General features: G+C 31.0%; 2 protein-coding genes across 2 annotated transcripts; both read right to left on the bottom strand.

The window, feature by feature from the left end:
* Positions 1-59: 59 nt before the first annotated feature.
* LOC106363883 (probable pectinesterase/pectinesterase inhibitor 39) lies at positions 60-2,502 on the bottom strand. The gene is given in 3 exon segments (NM_001316254.1): positions 60-748; positions 1,061-1,218; positions 1,781-2,502. Coding segments are annotated over 3 exon segments (1,569 nt in total).
* Positions 2,503-4,134: 1,632 nt separating this feature from the next.
* LOC125577627 (probable pectinesterase/pectinesterase inhibitor 40) lies at positions 4,135-8,064 on the bottom strand. Its single transcript, XM_048739112.1, has 3 exons — positions 6,631-8,064; positions 5,000-5,160; positions 4,135-4,861 (listed from the first exon to the last, which is right to left on the bottom strand). Exons 1-3 carry the CDS (start codon positions 7,353-7,355, stop codon positions 4,170-4,172), a joined length of 1,578 nt encoding a protein of 525 aa, XP_048595069.1. The 5' UTR covers positions 7,356-8,064; the 3' UTR covers positions 4,135-4,169.
* Between the last annotated feature and the right edge of the window lie 12,739 nt (positions 8,065-20,803).

Genomic DNA, 20,803 nt, shown 5'->3' with positions numbered 1-20,803 from the left:
TTAATTTTTAGGTACAAGTCTAAAGTGACTTGATCTCATGTTTACAATCAAATCTGTGATTACAAACCGGTATTAAATGGGATGCCGGTTGAATTAAGCCACGTCCCACCATCAATAAATGGACCGACTGTGAATTGGGTTGCTTCCGTTTCGTTTAGTATGGGTCTATAGCCAGGCCATTTGACCCGGTTTGTAATGTTTGATCCAGGTCCTTCATTCATGTACTCTCCATAATGTAGGGTTTCAAGAGCAAAATTTCCGTTCCACTCCAACCATCCGGCAGGAACAACCAGATCGTCAATAAACGATTTCATGATGATAGTCCTAGAGAAGTTTTTCCACGGTCGACCTAAGTACGCCTCGAAGCTTCCTTTTACAGGGATCAAATCAGGAGCGGCCAAGAATCTACAGTTAATCATAGAGATACCAGTAGACTGGTTCGGACAAGTGCGACTTTGAGCGGTGTATACGATTTTCTGCCCAGGATTTGGTTTACGAGCAAAAAGACTACAGTTTTGGAACACAGCAGCCGCGTTACCACATATGAAATCGACCGTACCATATATATCACATTCTCTGTAGAACTGTTTGCCTGAATAGACATAAAGAGTGTCTTGGTAGCCTTCGAACGAGCAACGGTAGAAAGCAGAGTGGTCAGAGCCGCTTCGCAATGCCACGGCTTGTGGTGACGGTCCAGCAAAATTCACGAATGATATATCCTTAGCTATGAACCCTTCACCTTTCACGCCTGCATGAACAATTGTCTATTAGTTACTCGTTATACTACAACCATATATAATATGAAGATTACATTAGGTTGGATTTTTTTAGCAAAAAAAACATTAGGTTATATTTATTTTTTGAAGAAAGAAAATTTGGATTTTATTTGGGCTCGACATATCATTCGGCCCCAGCCTAAACCCATAAGAAATCAAGTATGTGGCCACCTGGACGACGCCATAAAACTAGAATCGTTACTCGTTATAAGCAGCTTATTTTTCTAGATGTTTAGCAATTAGCATTTGAAAAAAAAGCCAAAGTATTTTGATCAAAGGCTAACCTACGGTAGCAGTTTGAAATGTTCCCAAGTTACCCTTCCTGCGGTTTGCTTTTATGACTGTTCTTCCGATACCGTCTCCCACAAACATTATTATTGTCTTATTCTTCGGTATCTCAACGTTCTCAAAGTATACCCCACGTTTTATATATATCATAAACCTGTAAAAAAAATTTTGAAGGGTGTATACTAAAACAATAAATTAATGAAAAAGGAATAAAGTTCAAAGAAAAATTAAACGAAAACAATGACATGGCCCAATTCACATATAACATTTGAAAGAAAAAAAAATCATATTTATCAACATTGATAAACCGAAAACATGCATGTGCATATCTTTTCTTTGTACTAACATCACCAATTTTACAACTGGTGTTACTTGAGAATAATAAATAAAATATGTATGAATGTAGATTTGCATTTTTAAAACTTTTGTTCCTAATGTTAATGTTGGTGTATATTAGAACCATAAAGCTGAAGAAAAAACAATGACATCGTGAAATTTTCATAAATCACATTTGAAAAAAAGTAAGAAAAAAATCATATATTATCAACATTGATAAGCCAAAACATGCATGTACATATCTTTTCTTTGTTCCGACATCACCAATTTTACTACTGGTATTACTTGAGAATAAATAAAATAGTACCAATATAGATTTTATAATTTTGTTCCAAATGTTAACGTTGGTGCTTTACTACGTTGAGGTAAGATGTATGTACCTTGTTACACTCGAGGTAGGAGCGGCCGAGACCGCATCGTTGATGGTAGTGAAGTTTCCGGTACCATCTTGAGCCACCATGAGATTAAACTTAGTTTTTTCCACCGGAGCGTGAAGGCGTCTCTTGTCATTCTCTAAGACCCAACTCGGGAACTCAACGTCAACCTCATACGCTTCCGGGGAGAGTTCATGTCCTGGAATCTTCTGAAGCATGCCCAGAGAGTTACTGAGGTTGCTAGAGATCTTTAAGATGCTATCCTTCAAGCTATCAGTCAATTTATACGTGTTATCACTATTTTTTTCATGAATTCCACTTGTCTTGAAACCCTCGAGACACGTGTCTTGGTTCGTCATGGCGTCGCTGAGCAACATATTGACATCGTGGGCCCCAAGAGAAGAAGTTTGGAGCTTGGAGATTGCAGTTTCAAGATCGAAGATAGTGTCATCGAGTAGACCGAGACAGTCTTCGAATGCGCAGCGGTAACGGCGAGCTATGTTTGGACCAAGACGTTTTTGGAGGTTGTAGAAGGTAGTGTAAGAGACATTGACGTTTAAGATAGTTTGGTTTAAAGTAGCGACGATGAGCTCAGTGATGTTATTGGGTTCGGCTAGACGCTGGGTGGATCGTGAATGAACGGTGGGTATTAAGAAGATTAGGTGAAAGGTCAATGCTAGTAAGTTGAGATTTATGTGTTTTGACGTTTTTCTACTTGGATTATGCATCTTCTTTTTTTTTCAAGACTGTAGTGAGAGCTTGTAGTCTTATATATAAACCCTTAAAGGTAACTAATGATATAGAGGCGAAGATTAAAATAACAGAGAGACTGCGAATAATATTACTTTTTTGACAAAGGAATAATATTACTTTACTCATCAACCTCATTTCCTCTAGACAATGGTAATTCTTTCAACTTATGATAAATGTACTCAAACATAAACATACGAGTATGGACGTCTTTCTTCAATTTGAATAAATTATTTTTAAAGATACACATTAAATACATCAAGATTTTCACAAAATACGTAAAATGCATAGATGTATAAAATTTCCAAATATATAGGCACCAGCTTCAGTCAAAATATTAATTATTAACTCACCAAAAACTGAGTTTTACGCATGTTTTTATGTTCTTAAAAATGTTGTTTACAGATTCAGTCCAACCTTTTTATTTAATATATAAAAATAGCACGTCAAAATTACCAAACAACAATAAAATTAAACTAAGCTCCAAATTAAAAAATTATTTGTTTGATATAATAGAAGCAGAAATGATGAGAATGGGAAAACATAATTAAAAGATGATAGTTACTTTCTTTTAGGGCTTAGCTATGGACAGTACAAACAACACTGATTGTTTTCAAAAGAAGTTAGTATTAGCTGTAATATTCCACTTTGAACAAAGAGTTAAAGAAGGTAAGTAACAAAATTTAATGAATAATTCGTTCAAAGGTCTTTTTCGTTTAACATGCATGCACCCTTCTCATACGTAAAACCCAATTTGATCACCCTCCTGTCCTCCACAATCGGCCACTTTGTTTTTTTCTTTTCTTTTGGATAAATTAAATCAACGGATGAAAAAGAGAGATTAACCACTACAAAACGTTACAAGAGTATTGTAACTTGGTGATGGAAAATCATTTTTATTGTAGCTTAAACCAAGATTATATGTCAAGTTGAAGAGCTAGTTTAATATAAGGACGGTTTGTGGTTAAGCAACCAACTCATTACTTGTGATTGATCCCTACATATAAACAGGGCTTGTGTGACTTCGCTGTTTAAGTTGTTGATATGTTGATTGTACATATATTTTAGTTTACAGAGTAGTTGATTAATTGGTTGTGACAGACCGAAACATAGGGATCGCACATCGAGTTCATGAACTTGTTGATTCTATTTGTTCACCGTTATAGTTTTGCTCTATTTCTCGTTTCGGAACAACTAAAATTGTTTCTTCAAGTTTTCTTGTATCTCTTTGAATTAATGATTAAAAAGTTCTGAATCCCAAAGCTTATACATATTTCTACCTCGAACGAGATCCATATCATTTTAAATTAATTATTTTAAGAGAACATATTCTTTCCAGTGAAATTTAAACAAATAAACAATTAGACCTCTACTAGGTGATTCAAGAATTTTAGCCATTATGTCAACTTTTTGTTGGTAAGTTTTTTTTTTTTGTGTTTACGAGATCGCGTGGTGATTTTGTGAGTTCTTTAGATTATTGCGATCAAATCGATGTATGGTTTAACTAGACTAAGTTCATTACAAAGAGGAAATACATTAGTCTAAAATGATTTGATCACCTTACTTACAATTGCTATGTAAGTGTTACCAAACATTTTGCTTACATTTTAATATTATTGCAAGATTTCTATATATAAGATCAAGCTTAGAGATCAAGAGTAAAAGGAATTCCTGTAGAGTTAAGCCATTTGTTACCATCAATAAACGGACCGACAGTGAACTGAGTTGCTTCCACTGCGGTTTCGATACGCTTAAAACCGGGCCATTTGACCCGGTTTGTCATGTTCGAACCGGGGCCTTCATTCATATACTCTCCATAATATAAAGTGTCAAGAGCAAAATCGTCTTTCCATTGCAACCATCCAGCAGGATCAACCAAATCATCAATAAACGATTTTATAATAACCGTTCTAGAATATAATTGCCATGGACGACCTAAGTATGCTTTGAAGTCAGTCTTCACAGGGACCAAATCGGGAGCAGCCAAGATCTTGCAGTTTATTATAGAAATACCCGTGGGTTGACGAGGATCTTCTCGACCTTGAGCAGTATATGTGATTCTCTGGTTAGGGTTTGGCCTACGAGCATAGAGACTACAGTTCTGGAACACAGCCGCTGCGTCACCAAATATGAAATCGACCGTGCCATATATATTGCATTCTCTATAGAACTGTTTGTGTGAGTGGACGTAAATGGTGTCTTGGTAACTTTCAAAGCTGCATCGGTAGAAAGCAGAGAGGTCAGACCCGCTACGCAACGCCACAGCCTGGTGCTTGGTCGGTCCAGCATCGTTCACGAATGATATGTCCTTAGCTATGAAACCACTACCTCTTACGCCTGCATAAGCAAAAAAGAACGTATAACTAATAGATTTATAAATTAAAGTTATAAGTTTTTTTTTTTTTTTTGAGAAAGGGCTTGATTAAAGTTATAAGTTGTAACTAAAATATAAAGAAAATTATCAAGAAAACTTACCCACAGTAGCAGAGTTAAATGCTGTCCATCCATCTGCGCCGCTGCGGTTAGCTTTTATTACTGTCTGTCCGATTCCGTCTCCGAGGAACATTATCGTCGTTTTCTCCCTCGGTATTTCAATGTTTTCGAAATATACTCCACACTTTATATATATCACAAATCTATCATAAAAAAATTTCAATATTACTCTCATAGTATTAAGTTATTAATAAATAAAGCATTATTATGTATAACTAAACTGTTGACAAAAAATGTATTACTAAACCAAAATAATAATATTGTCGAAGCAAAATTTTTGTTGTTTTTTTGGAGGGTCAAACGACTATTTATTGTTTATCGTTATAAGAAAAACTATTTATTGTTTATAAATAAAAATGAGAAATTTGGATTTCTGTTCAAAATAGAAGATCAAATGGCTATTTAGAAATAAACAAGAATCTAAAGACTGAATAAAATGAATGAATTTCAGGTAGGATTGAAAGTAAATATGATAGCAAATGTGTTCAGTTTTGGAAGCATGCATCTTAAAAGAATAAAATGAATAATAATTAATGAAAAAAGTAGTGTAAGATGCACCAAGATCATTTGTAGTGATCAGTCTCCCAGATTTAATTAATTTTTATTATATTAGCATTTTAAGTTAGTTTTATGTTTTATTTTACTTTATATTAAAATTAAATGGTTAAAAACTAATTGTACCAAGAGAAGACAAGTGTAAAACCAGTGTTTTCAATATTTTTTATTCTTTACAAAGAAACGGTTCTCTTGAATTTTTCATATTTAAAGAAAAAAAATCAATAGTAATATTTTGGTGAGAAATTTTTGAAAGAGCTTCCTATCAAAAATGTATTAAGGTGAGAATGCAATAACTTTTCTACGTCTCTCATTCAATGTTCTTGAAGTAAAAATATGTATAATTAATGTTCTACGCAATTTTTTCATTAATGTTTTTTTTTTGCACTTCTACTTAAACTATCTTATAAGTAGGGACAGTTTATTTGGAGATATTAAAAATCTAGCTTTTTTACTTACGTTTATGAGAATTTGGGGTGGCGTTGTTTATGTGTAGGAATGATAAAAATTGATGAGACATTTGTGATGACTTGACACTAATTGTTTTTTTTGTCAACACTTATTGGTATTGCCATTGATCACGTGTAGGAATGATAAAAATTGTCTGGTTCTTCAAGTTTAAGATTTGTCGTTGTTAGATCCGTGACGATTACTACATAAGTTTAAGATATTTTGAGAAAAAAATCTCTATAAAGAAAGAAGTAATTCATCGAAAAGCTCTGATGAACATTTCACCACGGTACTCTCTGAATTTATTCGTAAGTGTTTATGTGCACAATTTTAGATATTAAATAAAGAACCACCCGATACCTTAGAGTTAGATATTAATATGCTTAACTATTCTTTTGAATCGAATTAATCTGTTTTTTTTAAAAGAAGCAAAATAAAATCGACCCAAAAGATAAGAAGGAAAGTAATCATTAAACTGGCAAAAAACAAAGAAACACTAAAATTATTTTTAAAAGCTTATTTAATATAATTTCATAATTTGTAAAACATGCAAAAGGGATAAGCATGTAACATTACCAATAATAACCTAACATGTAACGTTTTCATACCTGGTCTCGCTCAAGTTGGGAGCGGCCGACACGGCCTCTCCAATGGTTGTGAAGTTTCCAGTACCATTTCGAGACACCACCAGATCAATCTTAGTCTCATCTGTCGGATCCTGAAGGAGTTTCCGGTCGACCCACGTCGGAAACCCAACATCATTCTCTAATTTCCCCGGAATATTCTCAAGCATAGCTAGTGATTCCCTGACATGTCTAGAGATATTGTAAAGACTCTCCCTCATGCTCTCAGCAAGTCCATACGTTTTACTATTGCCATAAGTATTCTCGTCCTCGTCGTCGTCGCTAGAAGCAAAGCCATCAAGACACGTTCGTGTATTCGTCATAGCGGCGCTGAGCAACATACTGACGCTGTTGAACACCGGGTAAGGAGACTGGAGCTCCGAGACAGCGGCGATAAGATCTAAGACGGTGTCATCGAGTAGCTCGAGACAGTCACCAAACGCGCAACGGTCGCGATGTGTTAGGTTTGAGCCGAGACTCGTTTGGAGCTCGGAGAAGTTTGAGGAAGAAAGATTGACCTTGGAGATGGTTTGATTTAAAGTGGCGACGAGGAGGTCGGTGGTGTTACCGGAGGATGTAAGATGCTGCGTTTTGTGGAGGGTTGGTGAATGAGATGAAACGACGGTTGATAAGAATATTAGGAGCAAGGCAACTGGTAGTAATAAGCTGAGAGTTACAATGTATTTTGGCACTTTTCTTAGATGAATCATTTTTTTTTTTGGAAAAAAAAAATAGCGGAAAGGGAGAATCTAAAAGAGTAGCTGAAATGTGAAGTGAAAGGTGAAATCATACAAGTATACTTAACACTCAAGGCCACCGCGGTAACGTAAAAGGAATTTATATTTGATGTATTTGTTATTTGTATGTGGAAAGGAATTTTATTTCAGTCAGATTTCCAATTCATGGAACGCAGACAGAGAAATATCATTTGAAAACTGAGATTAAAAAAAAAAGGAAAACACTAGATAACACTAAATTACTTATTTGTTCAAAAAATAGTACACAAAATATTTTTTTTGAAATAGCATTAATTAAAAAATATATTCTTGTTTTATATTTGGATGGGAATTAGTGATTAGGGTTTAAAATTTATTATTTAGGAGGGTATTTAAAATAAAATTATAGAATATGAAGTAATTTAGTCATTTTACCCTTTATTAATGGTATTTAGAAGATTGTTTCTTTATATGTAATTTTTTTCATAATTTTTGTGTTATAGGGTTTGCCAATATAAAAGTTATGGTAATTCCTTGAACATATATACGATATATTACTTCGTTTATGATAATATCATAATTTTTGGAAGTCTTTGTTCAGATAGAGTAAGCTTGCAAAATGTTACTAACAATAACATAAAATACATGGTATCTACAAAAACTGACTAAAACTTCCATAAAAGTTCTCTAAAGGCGTTATAAATATAAAGATTCATATATATATTTGACATGCATTGAATTTGATAGTTTTATTTTATATTTATTGAACTAAATAAACATACAAAATAGAGATGAGTATGAGATAGCACAAAAAAATTTATTTCTAGTAACCAAATTTCATATGAAATCTTGTTAATTTTTTTTGTGGATTGTAAAGTTATCTCTCTTAATATTTGATGAATAAAATTTTTATTTCTAGTAGTCTAATTTTCATAATTCTGCTAAATTAAATAGTTATAGTTTTTTAGATCTGAAACTTTTAATTAGGGTATTAAGACAAAACACACCAAAACATAATGGTAAAGGCAAAGGTATGAGTGAGTTGTTTAAATAGTAGCGACATAGTTCATCGGTTCTACTCCTAAGTATGCTTCCTCTTCCTCACATATATACATGGCTCTGTGGCTTTTAATTAGGGTATTAAGACAAAACACACCAAAACATAATGGTAAAGGCAAAGGTATGAGTGAGTTGTTTAAATAGTAGCGACGTAGTTCCTCGGTTCTACTCCTAAGTATGCTTCCTCTTCCTCACATATATACATGGCTCTGTGGCTGTTCTGGAGATGAGCAGCTCAATTCCAATTCCGTCAACACCTGTACGCATCGCTCTTCTTCGTGTACTGGTTTGATTGATGGATGGTATTCAGGATCTAGATATCCGGGGGTGCCGTGCCTATCACTATTGTAGTGAGATGGGTTTGATCTCTTACATACAATCACTATTAAATACCTAGTATGGGTTTTAGGATCTACATGGTCCGAATTTAGTGACCATCCTCCAGTCTAGTGCAGCATGGAAGACCCCGAGACGTCTAACAACTTCACTGTCCAGTGTAGAGTCAACTGCTACTCCTCTACGACCTCCAAATGGCATTTTTCAAACATCAAACGTCTTTCATCCTCCCTTTAAACCCTCATTTTCTTATCTCAGTTATCACATACCTGAAAGCTTCATTTTCTCTTGTTGAAGATTCCTCACGAGTCCACAAAAATTCACTGCTGCAGGAAAAGGGAAAGGTCTCCAGTCAGCTCAGTTCCACCAACATGTAAGAGAGTGTGTGCTCTGGAGTTTGACAACTCCTTCCTCATCCAGAACAATACTTTTAATCAAAGGCTCACAAACCCTAAGGAGCAACCAATCTCTTGATTCATCAAGGAACTCCCTAAAATCTAGACTTCCAAAGGCAAGATCCTAGGTTCGGATCTAGGCAAATACTGTTTTAAGTTTAGATTTGAATATGAGGAAGGTATGCAAAGCGTCCTCAAAAACAGACCATACCACTACAACCACTGCATAGTTATTTTGTAGAGATGGAAATCAGTCATTTTGTCTTCTTTTCCCTCAAATCTTTTTCTAGTACCTCTTCACTTCTAGCATGATAAAATGATATACAATATCGGCCTAGAACTCGGTGTCCTTGGAGATTATGAAATTTCTCAATACGATTGCTCATATCAGGGTTCTACTGAACGGCCTGACGCCAATAGCAAAGAACACAATAGTTGAATTTTTCTCAGGAGAAAAAGATCTTGTTACCCTCAAGTAATATACATTAATACAAATGTAGAATGTATTTAGAAATTTTAAAACAACACTACAGATCATAGGTTTCAGTATGTAGAACATTTACTGAAAAACTCAATATTTTCGTAGGGGTTAACACATAGATTTTTAAAAAAATTCAAAAGTATGAAAATACTGTTTTAGTGCATAGTTGCATCTTTCACTAACATATGATGAAGGTCAAAGAGGTTTGAAACTTTTGTTTTCTACGTTTCTCTAGAAAATAGAGATTTTATAGTGGTTAGTCTACCAATTTAGGGAGTATTATGAAGTTTTACTAAATTGATTGACAAAAAATTAAAATGATGTTCATGTACAATGAAAGAGAGTTTAATATACATTAATACCAATGTAGAATGTGAATTAAAATTTTAAATCAACACTAAAGATTAGAGGCTTCAGTATATAGAGCATTTACTGAAAAAATCAATATTTTTGTAGGGGTTAATACAAAGATTTTGAGAAAAATTCAAAAATAATGTTTTGATGCATAGTTACATCATGCACTAACATATGATGAAGGTCAAATATGTTTGGAACTTTTGTTGTCTCCGTTTCTCTAGAAAATATCGATTTTATAGTGGTTAGTCCACCAATTTATGGAGTATTATGAAGTTTTACTAAATAAATTGACAAAAAATTAAAACGATACCCATGTACCATGAAAGAGAGTTTAAAAAACATTAATACAAATGTATAATATGTTTAGAAATTTTAAAACAACTCTAAAGATCATAGGGTTCAGTATATAGAGTATTTACCAAAAAAGTCAATATTTTCGTAGGGGTTGACACATAGATTTTGAGAAAAAAAAAACAAAAAATATGAAAATACTAGTTTAATGCATAGTTGCATCATTCACTAACATATGATGAAGGTCAAAGAGGTTTGGAACTTTTTTTGTCTCCGTTTTTTTAGAGAATAACGATTTAATATTGGTTAGTCGACCAATTTAGAGAGTATAATGAAGTTTTACTAAATTAATTGATAAATAATTAAAACGATACCTATGTACCACGAAAGAGAGTTTAAGATACGTTAACAAAAATGTAGAATGTATTTAAAAATTTAAAAACAAAACTAAAAATCATAGGCTTCAGTATATAGAACATTTACCAAAATATTCAATATTTTTGAAAAAAATGAAAAAAATGTTTAAATACATAGTTGTATCTTTCACTAACATATGATGAAGGTCAAAGAGGTTTAGAACTTTTGTTGTCCCCGTTTTTTTAGAAAATAGCGATTTTACAGCGATTAATCCACCAATTTAGGGAGTATTATGAAGATTTACTAAATTAATTTGCAAAAAATTAAAACGATGTCAATGTACCATGACAGAGAGTTTAATATACATTAATAAAAATGTAGAATGTGATTAGAAATTTAAAAACAACACTAAAGATCATAGGCTTCAATATATAGAGCATTTACCGAAAAACTGAATATTTTCGTAGGGGTTAGTTAACACATAGATTTTGAGAAAAATTCAAAAAATATGAAAATTCTGTTTTAATGCATAGTTACATCCTCCACTAACATATTATGAAGGTCAAAGAGGTTTGGAACCTTTGTTGTCTCCATTTCTTTAGAAAATAGCGATTTTATAGTGGTTAATCCACCAATTTAGGGAGTATTATGAAGTTTTACTAAATTAATTGACAAAAAATTAAAACGATGCCCATGTACCAAGAAAGAGAGTTTAAAATACATTAATACAAATGTATAATGTGTTTAGAAATTTTAAAACAACACTAAAGATCATAGGATTCAGTATATAGAGTATTTACCGAAAAAGTCAATATTATCGAAGAGGTTAACACATAGATTTTGAGAAAAATTCAAAAATATGAAAATTTTGTTTTAATGCATAGTTGCATATTTCACTAACATACTATGAAGATCAAAGAGGTTTGGAACCTTTGTTGTCACCGTTTTTCTATAGAATAGCGATTTTATAATGGTTAATCCACCAATTTAAGTAGTATTATAAAGTTTTACTAAATAAATTGACAAAAACTTAAAACGATGCCGATTTACCATGAAAGATAGTTTAATATACATTAATTTAAATGTAGAATGTTTTTAAATTTTTTAAAACAACACTAAAGATCATAGGCTTCAGTATATAAATCATTTACTGAAAAAATCAATATTTTTGTAGGGGGTTAACACATAGATTTTGAGAAAAAAATCAAAAATATGAAAATACTGTTTTAATGCATAGTTGCATCTTGCGCTAACATATGATGAATGTCAAAGAGGTTTGAAACTTTTGCTGTCTCCGTTTTTTAGAAAATAGCGATTTTATAGTGGTTAATCCACCAATTTAGGGAGTATTATGAAGTTTTACTAAATTAATTGACAAAAAATTAAAACGATGCCTATGTACCATGAAAGAGAATTTAATATAAATTAATACAAATTTATAATGTGTTTAGAAATTTTAAAACAACACTAAAGTTCATAAGATTCAGTATATAGAGTATTTACCGAAAAAGTCAACATTATCGTAGAGGTTAACACATAGATTTTGAGAATAATTAAAAAAATATGAAAATTCTGATTTAATGCATAGTTGCATCTTTCACTAACATATTATGAAGATCAAAGAGGTTTGAAACCTTTGTTTTCTCCGTTTTTTATTGAATAGCGATTTTATAGTGGTTAATCCACCAATTTAGGAGTATTATAAGGTTTTACTAAATAAATTGACAAAAACTTAAAATGATGTCCATGTACCATGAAAGAAAGTTTAATATACATTAATACAAATGTAAAATGTGTTTAGAAATTTTAAAACAACACTAAAGATCATATGATTCAGTATATAGAGTATTTACTGAAAAACACATAGATTTTGAGAAAAAATCAAAAATATGAAAATACTGTTTTAATGCATAGTTGCATCATGCACTAACAAATGATGAAGGTCAAAGAGGTTTGGAACTTTTGTTGTCTCCGTTTCTGTAAAAAATAGCGATTTTATAGTGGTTAGTCCACCAATTTAGGGAGTATTATGAAGTTTTACTAAATTAATAGACAAAAAATTTAAATGATGCCACGTAGCATGAAAAAGAGTTTAATACACATTAATACAAATGTAGAATATTTTTAGAAATTGTAAAACAACACTAAAAATCATAGGATTCAGTATATATAGTATTTACCGAAAAAGTCAATATTTTCGTATGGGTTGGACACATAGATTTTGAGAAAAATTTAAGAATATGAAAATACTGTTTTAATGCATAGTTCCATCCTTCACTAACATATGATGAAGGTCAAAGAGGTTTGAAACTTTTGTTGTCCCCGTTTCTCTAGAAAATAGTGATTTTATAGTGATTAGTCTACCAATTTAGAGGGTATTATAAAGTTTTACTAAATTAATTGACCCAAAATAAAACGATACCCATGTATCATGAAAGAGAGTTCAATATACATTAATACTAATGTAGAATGTGTTTAGAACATTTTAAAACAACACTAAAAATCATAGGATTCAGTATATAGAGTATTTACCGAAAAAGTAAATATTTTAGTAGGGGTTGTTGACACCTAGATTTTGTGAAAAATTGAAAATATAAAAATACTGTTTTAATGCATAGTTGTATCATTCACTAACATATGATGAAGGTCAAAGAGGTTTGAAACCTTTGTGTCTCCGTTTTTCTAAAGAATAGCTATGTTATATTGGTTAGTCCACCAATTTAGGGAGTATAATGAAGTTTTACTAAATTAATTGACAAAAAATTAAAATGATGTTCATGTACAATGAAAGAGAGTTTCATATACATTAATACAAATTTAGAATGTATTTAGAAATTTAAAAACAACACTAAATATCATAGGCTTCAGTATATAGAGCATTTACCGAAAATTCAATATTTTCGTAGGGGTTAACACATATATTTTGAGAAAAAATCAAAATATGAAAATACTGTTTTAGTGAATAATTGTATATTTCACTAATATATGATAAATGTCAAAGAGGTTTGGAACTTTTGTTGTCCCTGTTTTTTCTAGAGAATAGCGATTTTATAGTGGTTATTCCACCAATTTAAGGAGTATTATGAAGTTATACTAAATTAATTGATAAAAAATTAAAATGATGCTCATGTACCTTGAAAGAAAGTTTAATATACTTTAATTTAAATGTAGATTGTGTTTAGAAATTTTAAAACAACACTAAAGATTATATGCTTCAGTATATAGAGCATTTACCAAAAAATTTAATATTTTTTAGGGGTTAACACATAGATTTTGAAAAAAATTCAAAAATATGAAAATACTGTTTTAATGCATAGTTGCATCATTCACTAACATATTATGAAGATCAAAGAGGTTTGGAACTTTTGTTGTCTTCGTTTTTCTAGAGAATAGCGATTTTATAGTGGTTAGTCCACCAATTTAGGGAGTATTATAAAGTTTTACTAAATAAATTTACAAAACTTAAAACGATGCCCATGTATCATGAAAGAAAGTTTAATATACATTAATACAAATTTAAAATGTGTTTAGATAGTTTAAAACAACACTAAAGATCATAGGCTTTAGTATATAGAGCATTTACCAAAAAATTTAATATTTTTTCTTACGGGTTAACACATAGATTTTGTGAAAAATTCAAAAATATTGTTTTAATGCATAGTTGCATCCTGCACTAACAATTGATGAATGTCAAAGAGGTTTGGAACTTTTATTGTCTTTGTTTCTCTAGAAAATAGCAATTTTATAGTGGCTGACCCACCAATTTAAGGAGTATTATGAAATTTTACTAAATTTAATTTACAAAAGATTAAAATGATGCATATGTATCATGAAAGAGAGTTTAATATACTTTAATATAAATATATAATGCTTTTAGAAATTTTAAAGCAACACTAAAAATCATAGGCTTCAGTATATAGAGCATTTATTGAAAAATTCAATATTTCGTAGGGACACAAAGATTTTGAAAAAAAAATTCAAAAATATGAAAATATTATTTTAATGCATAATTCCATCCTTCCTTAATATATGATGAGTGTCAAAGAGATTTGGAACTTTTGTTATCTCTGTTTCTCTGGAAAATAACGATTTTATAGTGGTTAGTCCACCAATTTAGGGAGTATTATGAAGTTTTACTAAATTAATTAACAAAAAAATAAAACGATGCCCATGTACCATGAAAGAGAGTTTAATATACATTAATACTAACGTAGAATGTGTTTAGAAATTTTAAAACAACACTAAAAATTATAAGATTCAGTATATTGAGTATTTACCGAAAAAGTAAATATTTTAGTAGGGGTGTTGACACCTAGATTTTGTGAAAAATTGAAAAATATGAAAATACTGTTTTAATGCGTAGTTGTAACCTTCACTAACATATGATGAAGGTCAAAGAGGTTTGAAACTTTTGTTGTCTCCGTTTTTCTAGAGAATAGCAATGTTATATTGGTTAGTCCACCAATTTAGGGAGTATAATGAAGTTTTACTAAATTAATTGATAAAAAATTAAAATGATGCCCATGTACAATGAAAGAGAGTTTAGTATACATTAATACAAATGTAGAATGTATTTAGAAATTCAAAAACAACACAAAATATCATAGGCTTCAGTATATAGAGCATTTGCCAAAAAATTCAATATTTTCGTAGGGGTTAACACTTACATTTTGAGAAAAATTCAAAATATGAAAATAATGTTTTAATGTATAATTGTATCTTTCACTAACATAAGATAAATTTCAAAGAGGTTTCTAACTTTTGTTGTCCCCGTTTTTCTAGAAAATAACGATTTTATATTGGTTAGTTCACCAATTTAGGAAGTATTATGAAGTTATACTAAATTAATTGACAAAAAATTAAAATGATGCTCATGTACCATGAAAGAGAGTTTAATATATATTAATTTAAATGTAGAATGTGTTTAGAAATTTTAAAACAATACTAAAGATCATAGACTTCAGTATATAGAGCATTTACCGAAAAATTTAATATTTCTTAGGGGTTGACACATAGATTTTGAGACAGATTCAAAAAATGAAAATACTATTTTAATGCATAGTTGCATCTTTCACTAACATATTATGAAGATCAAAGAGGTTTAGAACTTTTGTTGTCTCTGTTTTTCTAGAGAATAGCAATTTTATAGTGGTTAGTCCACCAATTTAAGGAGTATTATAAAGTTTTAATAAATAAATTTACAAAAAAAAATAAAACGATGCTCATGTACCATGAAATAGAGTTTAATATATATTAATACAAGTGTAGAATGTGTTAAAAAAATTTAATACAACAATAAAGATCATAGGCTTCAGTATATAGAGCATTTACCGGAAAATTCAATATTTTCTTAGGGGTTAAAACATAGATTTTGAGAAAAATTCAAAAATATAGAAATACTGTTTTAACGCATAGTTGCATCCTCCTCTAACATATTATGAAGATCAAAGAGGTTTGGAGCTTTTGTTGTCTCCGTTTTTCTAGAGCATAGCGATTTTATAGTGGTTAGTCCACTAATTTAGGGAGTATTATAAAGTTTTACTAAATAAATTTACAAAAACTTAAAACGATGTCATGTACCATGAAAGAGAGTTTAATATAGATTAATACAAATGTAGAATGTGTTTAGAAAATTTAAAACAACACTAAAGATCATAGGTTTCAGTATATAGAGCATTTACCGGAAAATTCAATATTTTCTTAGGGGTTAACACATAGAATTTGAGAAAAAAAAATTCAAAAATATGAAAATAATGTTTTAATGCATAGTTTCATCCTTAACTAACATATGATAAAGGTCAAAGAGGTTTGAAACTTTCGTTGTCTCCGTTTCTCTAGAAAATAGCGATTTAATAGTGGTTAGCCCACCAATATAGAGAGTATTATGAAGTTTTACTAAATTAATTGACAAAAAATTAAAATTATGCACATGTACCATGAAAGAGAGTTTAATATACATTAATACAAATGTAAAATGTGTTTAGAAATTTTAAAACAACACTAAAGATCATAGGCTTCAATATATAAAGCATTTACTGAAAAAATCAATATTTTTGTTGGGGTTAACACATAGATTTTAAGAAAAATTCAAAAATATAAAAATACTGTTTTAATGCATAGTTCCATCATGCACTAACATATGATGAATGTCAAAGAGGTTTGAAACTTTTGTTATCTCCGTTTTTTTTAGAAAATAGCGATTTTATAGTGGTTAATCCACCAATTTATGGTGTATTATGAAGTTTTACTAAATTAATTGACAAAAAAATAAAACGATGCTCATGTACCATGAAAGAGAGTTTAATATAAATTAATACTAATGTAGAATGTGTTTACCATGAAAATTTAAAACAACATTAAAGATTATAGGATTCAATATATAGTATTTACCGGAGAAATTAATATTTTCGTATGGGTTGACACATAGATGTTGAAAAAAGTTCAGAAATATGAAAATACATGAATAGTTGCATCCAAGAACATAGTTGCATCATTAGAGCTTCTGATGATAATTGACGCTTGTAACCATGACTCATAATCACTATATTCATAACCTGGAAGAGATATCTTTACAACTTCTATGCTACTAACTCCGAGAATAGGAACATGTTTCCCCGCATGATTTTGGCATTCAATATCGTACCCGTTTTCTAGAGAGCATCCCTCTCCCACTCCAAACGGGAAGGGGATCTCAGTTTGTCCACAAAAATGTGGACAAGATTCCAAAGCTATGAGAGCAGCTGAATCAAGGATCAGCAAAAGTGAAAAAAAGAAGAGAATGAAAATGGAACAGCTCATGGTTTATGTTTCAAGAAACGTTTTCTCTTTTTCTTTTCCTGGTAATAAATGTAGAGACAGGCTCTTGAGAAGTGTTTCTGAGGAAATCAAGCTTTTCCTTTTCTTGCATCTTCTTCCTCGGTTATTACATTCCTCAATCAAGTTGTAGTTACAAGCATAAACTTAGTCATTCATTAGATCGTGTTTGTCTTTCCTTACCGAAATCACCTCAGCCTAAAAGTTTGGTATGCCTACTTGGGTAGCAGGAAGCATGTATCATGAGTATCTTTGAACTTGTCCCTTTGCAAACATAAATGTACGAGGAAAACCAAAGAAAGGAAGCACAAGTCTCCATAGACAAGCCAAACTTTGAATATTGCGCCATAATGTTAAGTAAGTTTGCGATGAAAGATTTGAATTCATTTGCATTCAGTCTATGTCTCCGACACTGTGTTATGTTCAAGGCCTAACTGAGAAGAAAATCTCTATCAGCTGGTATGGTCGGAGAGAAAACTGGGCTACAGAGACGCTAAACGGGCCTACAAGACAAGAAGATTATGCCCAATAGTTACAGACCCAATTAAGTCTCGAACTCGGTAATGACTTTCTGCCACTGTTACCAATTAACCCACACATGTTCTCATGTACAAATAAATAGATTTGGTATGAATAAATTCATGATCGATTTGTATTGGAAAAATATGTAAATTTGACCAAGCATGACCATTACTAATACTTTGATCCATTGGACATTATCTATAAAGTCCTAATTTCTATGGACCTGTATTAGCAGAATAAAGCTCATCAAAACCCTTAATGGGTCTGAGTTAATTATTAACAGTTTTGGAGCATTTGTAGAAACAAAAGTCATTTTCGGTCTGAAAATGTTAAACCGACAAATTTTATTTGGTTGTTCGATAAAAAAGTAAGGGAGTCGGTTTTTTGTTCGACGATTGGTTTTGAGATGATTTCAATTCGAACGAAGGTGATTCTCGTTTGAGGATAATCTGCTATGATCCTTTCCGATCAATCCGTTGCGCTTGAATTTTTTTTCCTGCGGTTGTTCAGCATTCGCCTTCTAATAAATATGTATAGTACACCTACTCCGACCAACGCTATTCCACATTAGTCGAATGATTGGAGGTCCTCCGCAAGTGTAGTGATTTTTCTTCTTTATCTAGGAAGCTCAGCTCATGATATTAATTAGTCTATGTGCTGCATATCGTATGCATGGATTAGAAATAAGAATATAAGAAGTTAGGATGTTATTTAAATATTTTTCTTACAAGTAGCAATTATGTGTACATTATGAAGAAAATAGATTACTCGAACTTTCTCTCTTATCACTCTGTTCCCATGTGACGATGATACGGTTAATTTTAGATTAAAAGAAATAATAATTGACTTATCTTCTAGGTTTTGATTTTGTTATGATTTGTGTGTTTTGAATTGTCTTCCAATTATTAAAAAAAAAATATAAGACGATTGTTTTTGTTTTCTTTAACTAATTTCCATGTAAGGTTTTATCATCATTCTTTTCTCTGAAGATGTTTTGTGTTAAAAAGAAGTTTTAAAAATTAACAAAATAAGAGGTTAAAAATACGTGATTCTAAATTGGTTTTTTCTTGTTGTTGGTTTCTTAGTTGGATTCTTTCAATAATATTCAAAGACGTTAGGAAAATAATGTATCCCTTGTTTGCCAATTTGTCATCATCAAGCATGTCTTATGATCATTCCTAGCGCTACCAGTATTTTCAACGTGACTATATATCTATTTCCAGGATTAGAATATCTATAACAGATATATAAATATTTTGCTTACGTTGCAGCATTCTATATTTAGGGGGCGACTGGTTTTTCCGCTACCACCCGCAAACGCAGCTTTTGCGGTTGGTAGCGGTTGTCGGCGGTTTGCAACAATCATTCGAATCGTTCTAAACCGCTTCAAACCGCTCTGAATCTCATAAATTTAAAAGTTGGCTCCAACTAGCGTTTGCGGGAGGGTAAATTTTTTTTTTTTAAACAATATATATACAAAAGTAAAAATATTTAATAAAAAATTTAAAATTGAAATTATGAAATATTAAAATATATCTATTATATTTTAATAAATATTATAAAATTTTATAATAAAAACATTTTCAATAAATTTTCAAAAATTAAAATTATAACTTTCTAAATATAAATTTTATATTTATTATAATTTTATGATTTTTGATATTTTTATAATTATATTAAATGTAAATATTGTTAATTTATTATTTGACTGTTACCGTATTTGGTAGTTAACCAGTGATAAGTCACCCGCAAACGCACCAATTTTTAACCGCAGTACCAGTCGTACAAATTTCTTAAAACCGTTAGAAACCGCAATTGCCCGCATCCACAAACTCCCGTAATCGTAACCGCAACCGCTGCGTTTGAACCAGTCAGGCCCTTAGTTGTTAGAGAATCACAAGTTCGATTTCTCTTGAAACTAAATTGTAAATCTACGATTTTTTAAATAATTTATATTTATATTTTTACATATCCAGGAGCAGGAAGCATTTTAAGCTGCATTTATATAACAAGTGTCTCCCAAAATATATCGATGTAGATGTCAACTGTATATTCACTATTCAGACAGAAAAATAATAATGTAAAACTAAAAATAAGGATGTACATTTCAACTATATATTTAGAAAGAAAACTATAATGTAAAAGTTGGAGATTTTTGTATAAATAAAATTACATTGGTTATAGATCAATTTGCAAGATAAATGCTCCCTTATCTTGTGGTTGTATGTTCTTAAATTTTGATACGTTCCTTCATAAAGATTTTCAAAGCTTCCCATAATGACATTACATACACGTAGAATTGCAGATTATATAATGCGTGCCGTTTTTGTATGTCTATCTCGGTATAATTATGTCGGCAAACAAATTGAGTTAAATTGACGAGAGAAAAAAGTTGAGGATGACATGCGTGCCATTTTTCTCCATTCCTTACATTCTTATACGTGTCACTGTTTTCCATTAACTTTTTACATTTAATCAAACTCAAAGCATGGCGCAATTCTTCATTGCTTAACGATACTTTAAATTTGGAATTACGGGGTAAACTTTACTTAGAAAATGAGTGTAATTAGCTATCGATTTGACTATAGAACCGTACCTAGGAAACTGAATTCAGTTAATTACCACGTCTACTTTTTCAATGAAGTAGTATTAATGCGTTTAGTTGAGTATATTTAATAAACAAGCAATTGCATTTCTATCCAAAAGTATATGGCCAAGAATTTTTTTTAAAAGATAAAAATTACACTGAAAACATAAAATTTTATCTTTTTTTTTGTCATCACAAAGTTCTAATCTTTGTGAGACGAATTTTTTTTGTAAAACTTCTATCT

Source organism: Brassica napus, chromosome A9 (assembly GCF_020379485.1).
Source record: "Brassica napus cultivar Da-Ae chromosome A9, Da-Ae, whole genome shotgun sequence".
NCBI lineage: Eukaryota > Viridiplantae > Streptophyta > Magnoliopsida > Brassicales > Brassicaceae > Brassica > Brassica napus.
This window is presented reverse-complemented; position numbering and strand designations above follow the sequence as displayed.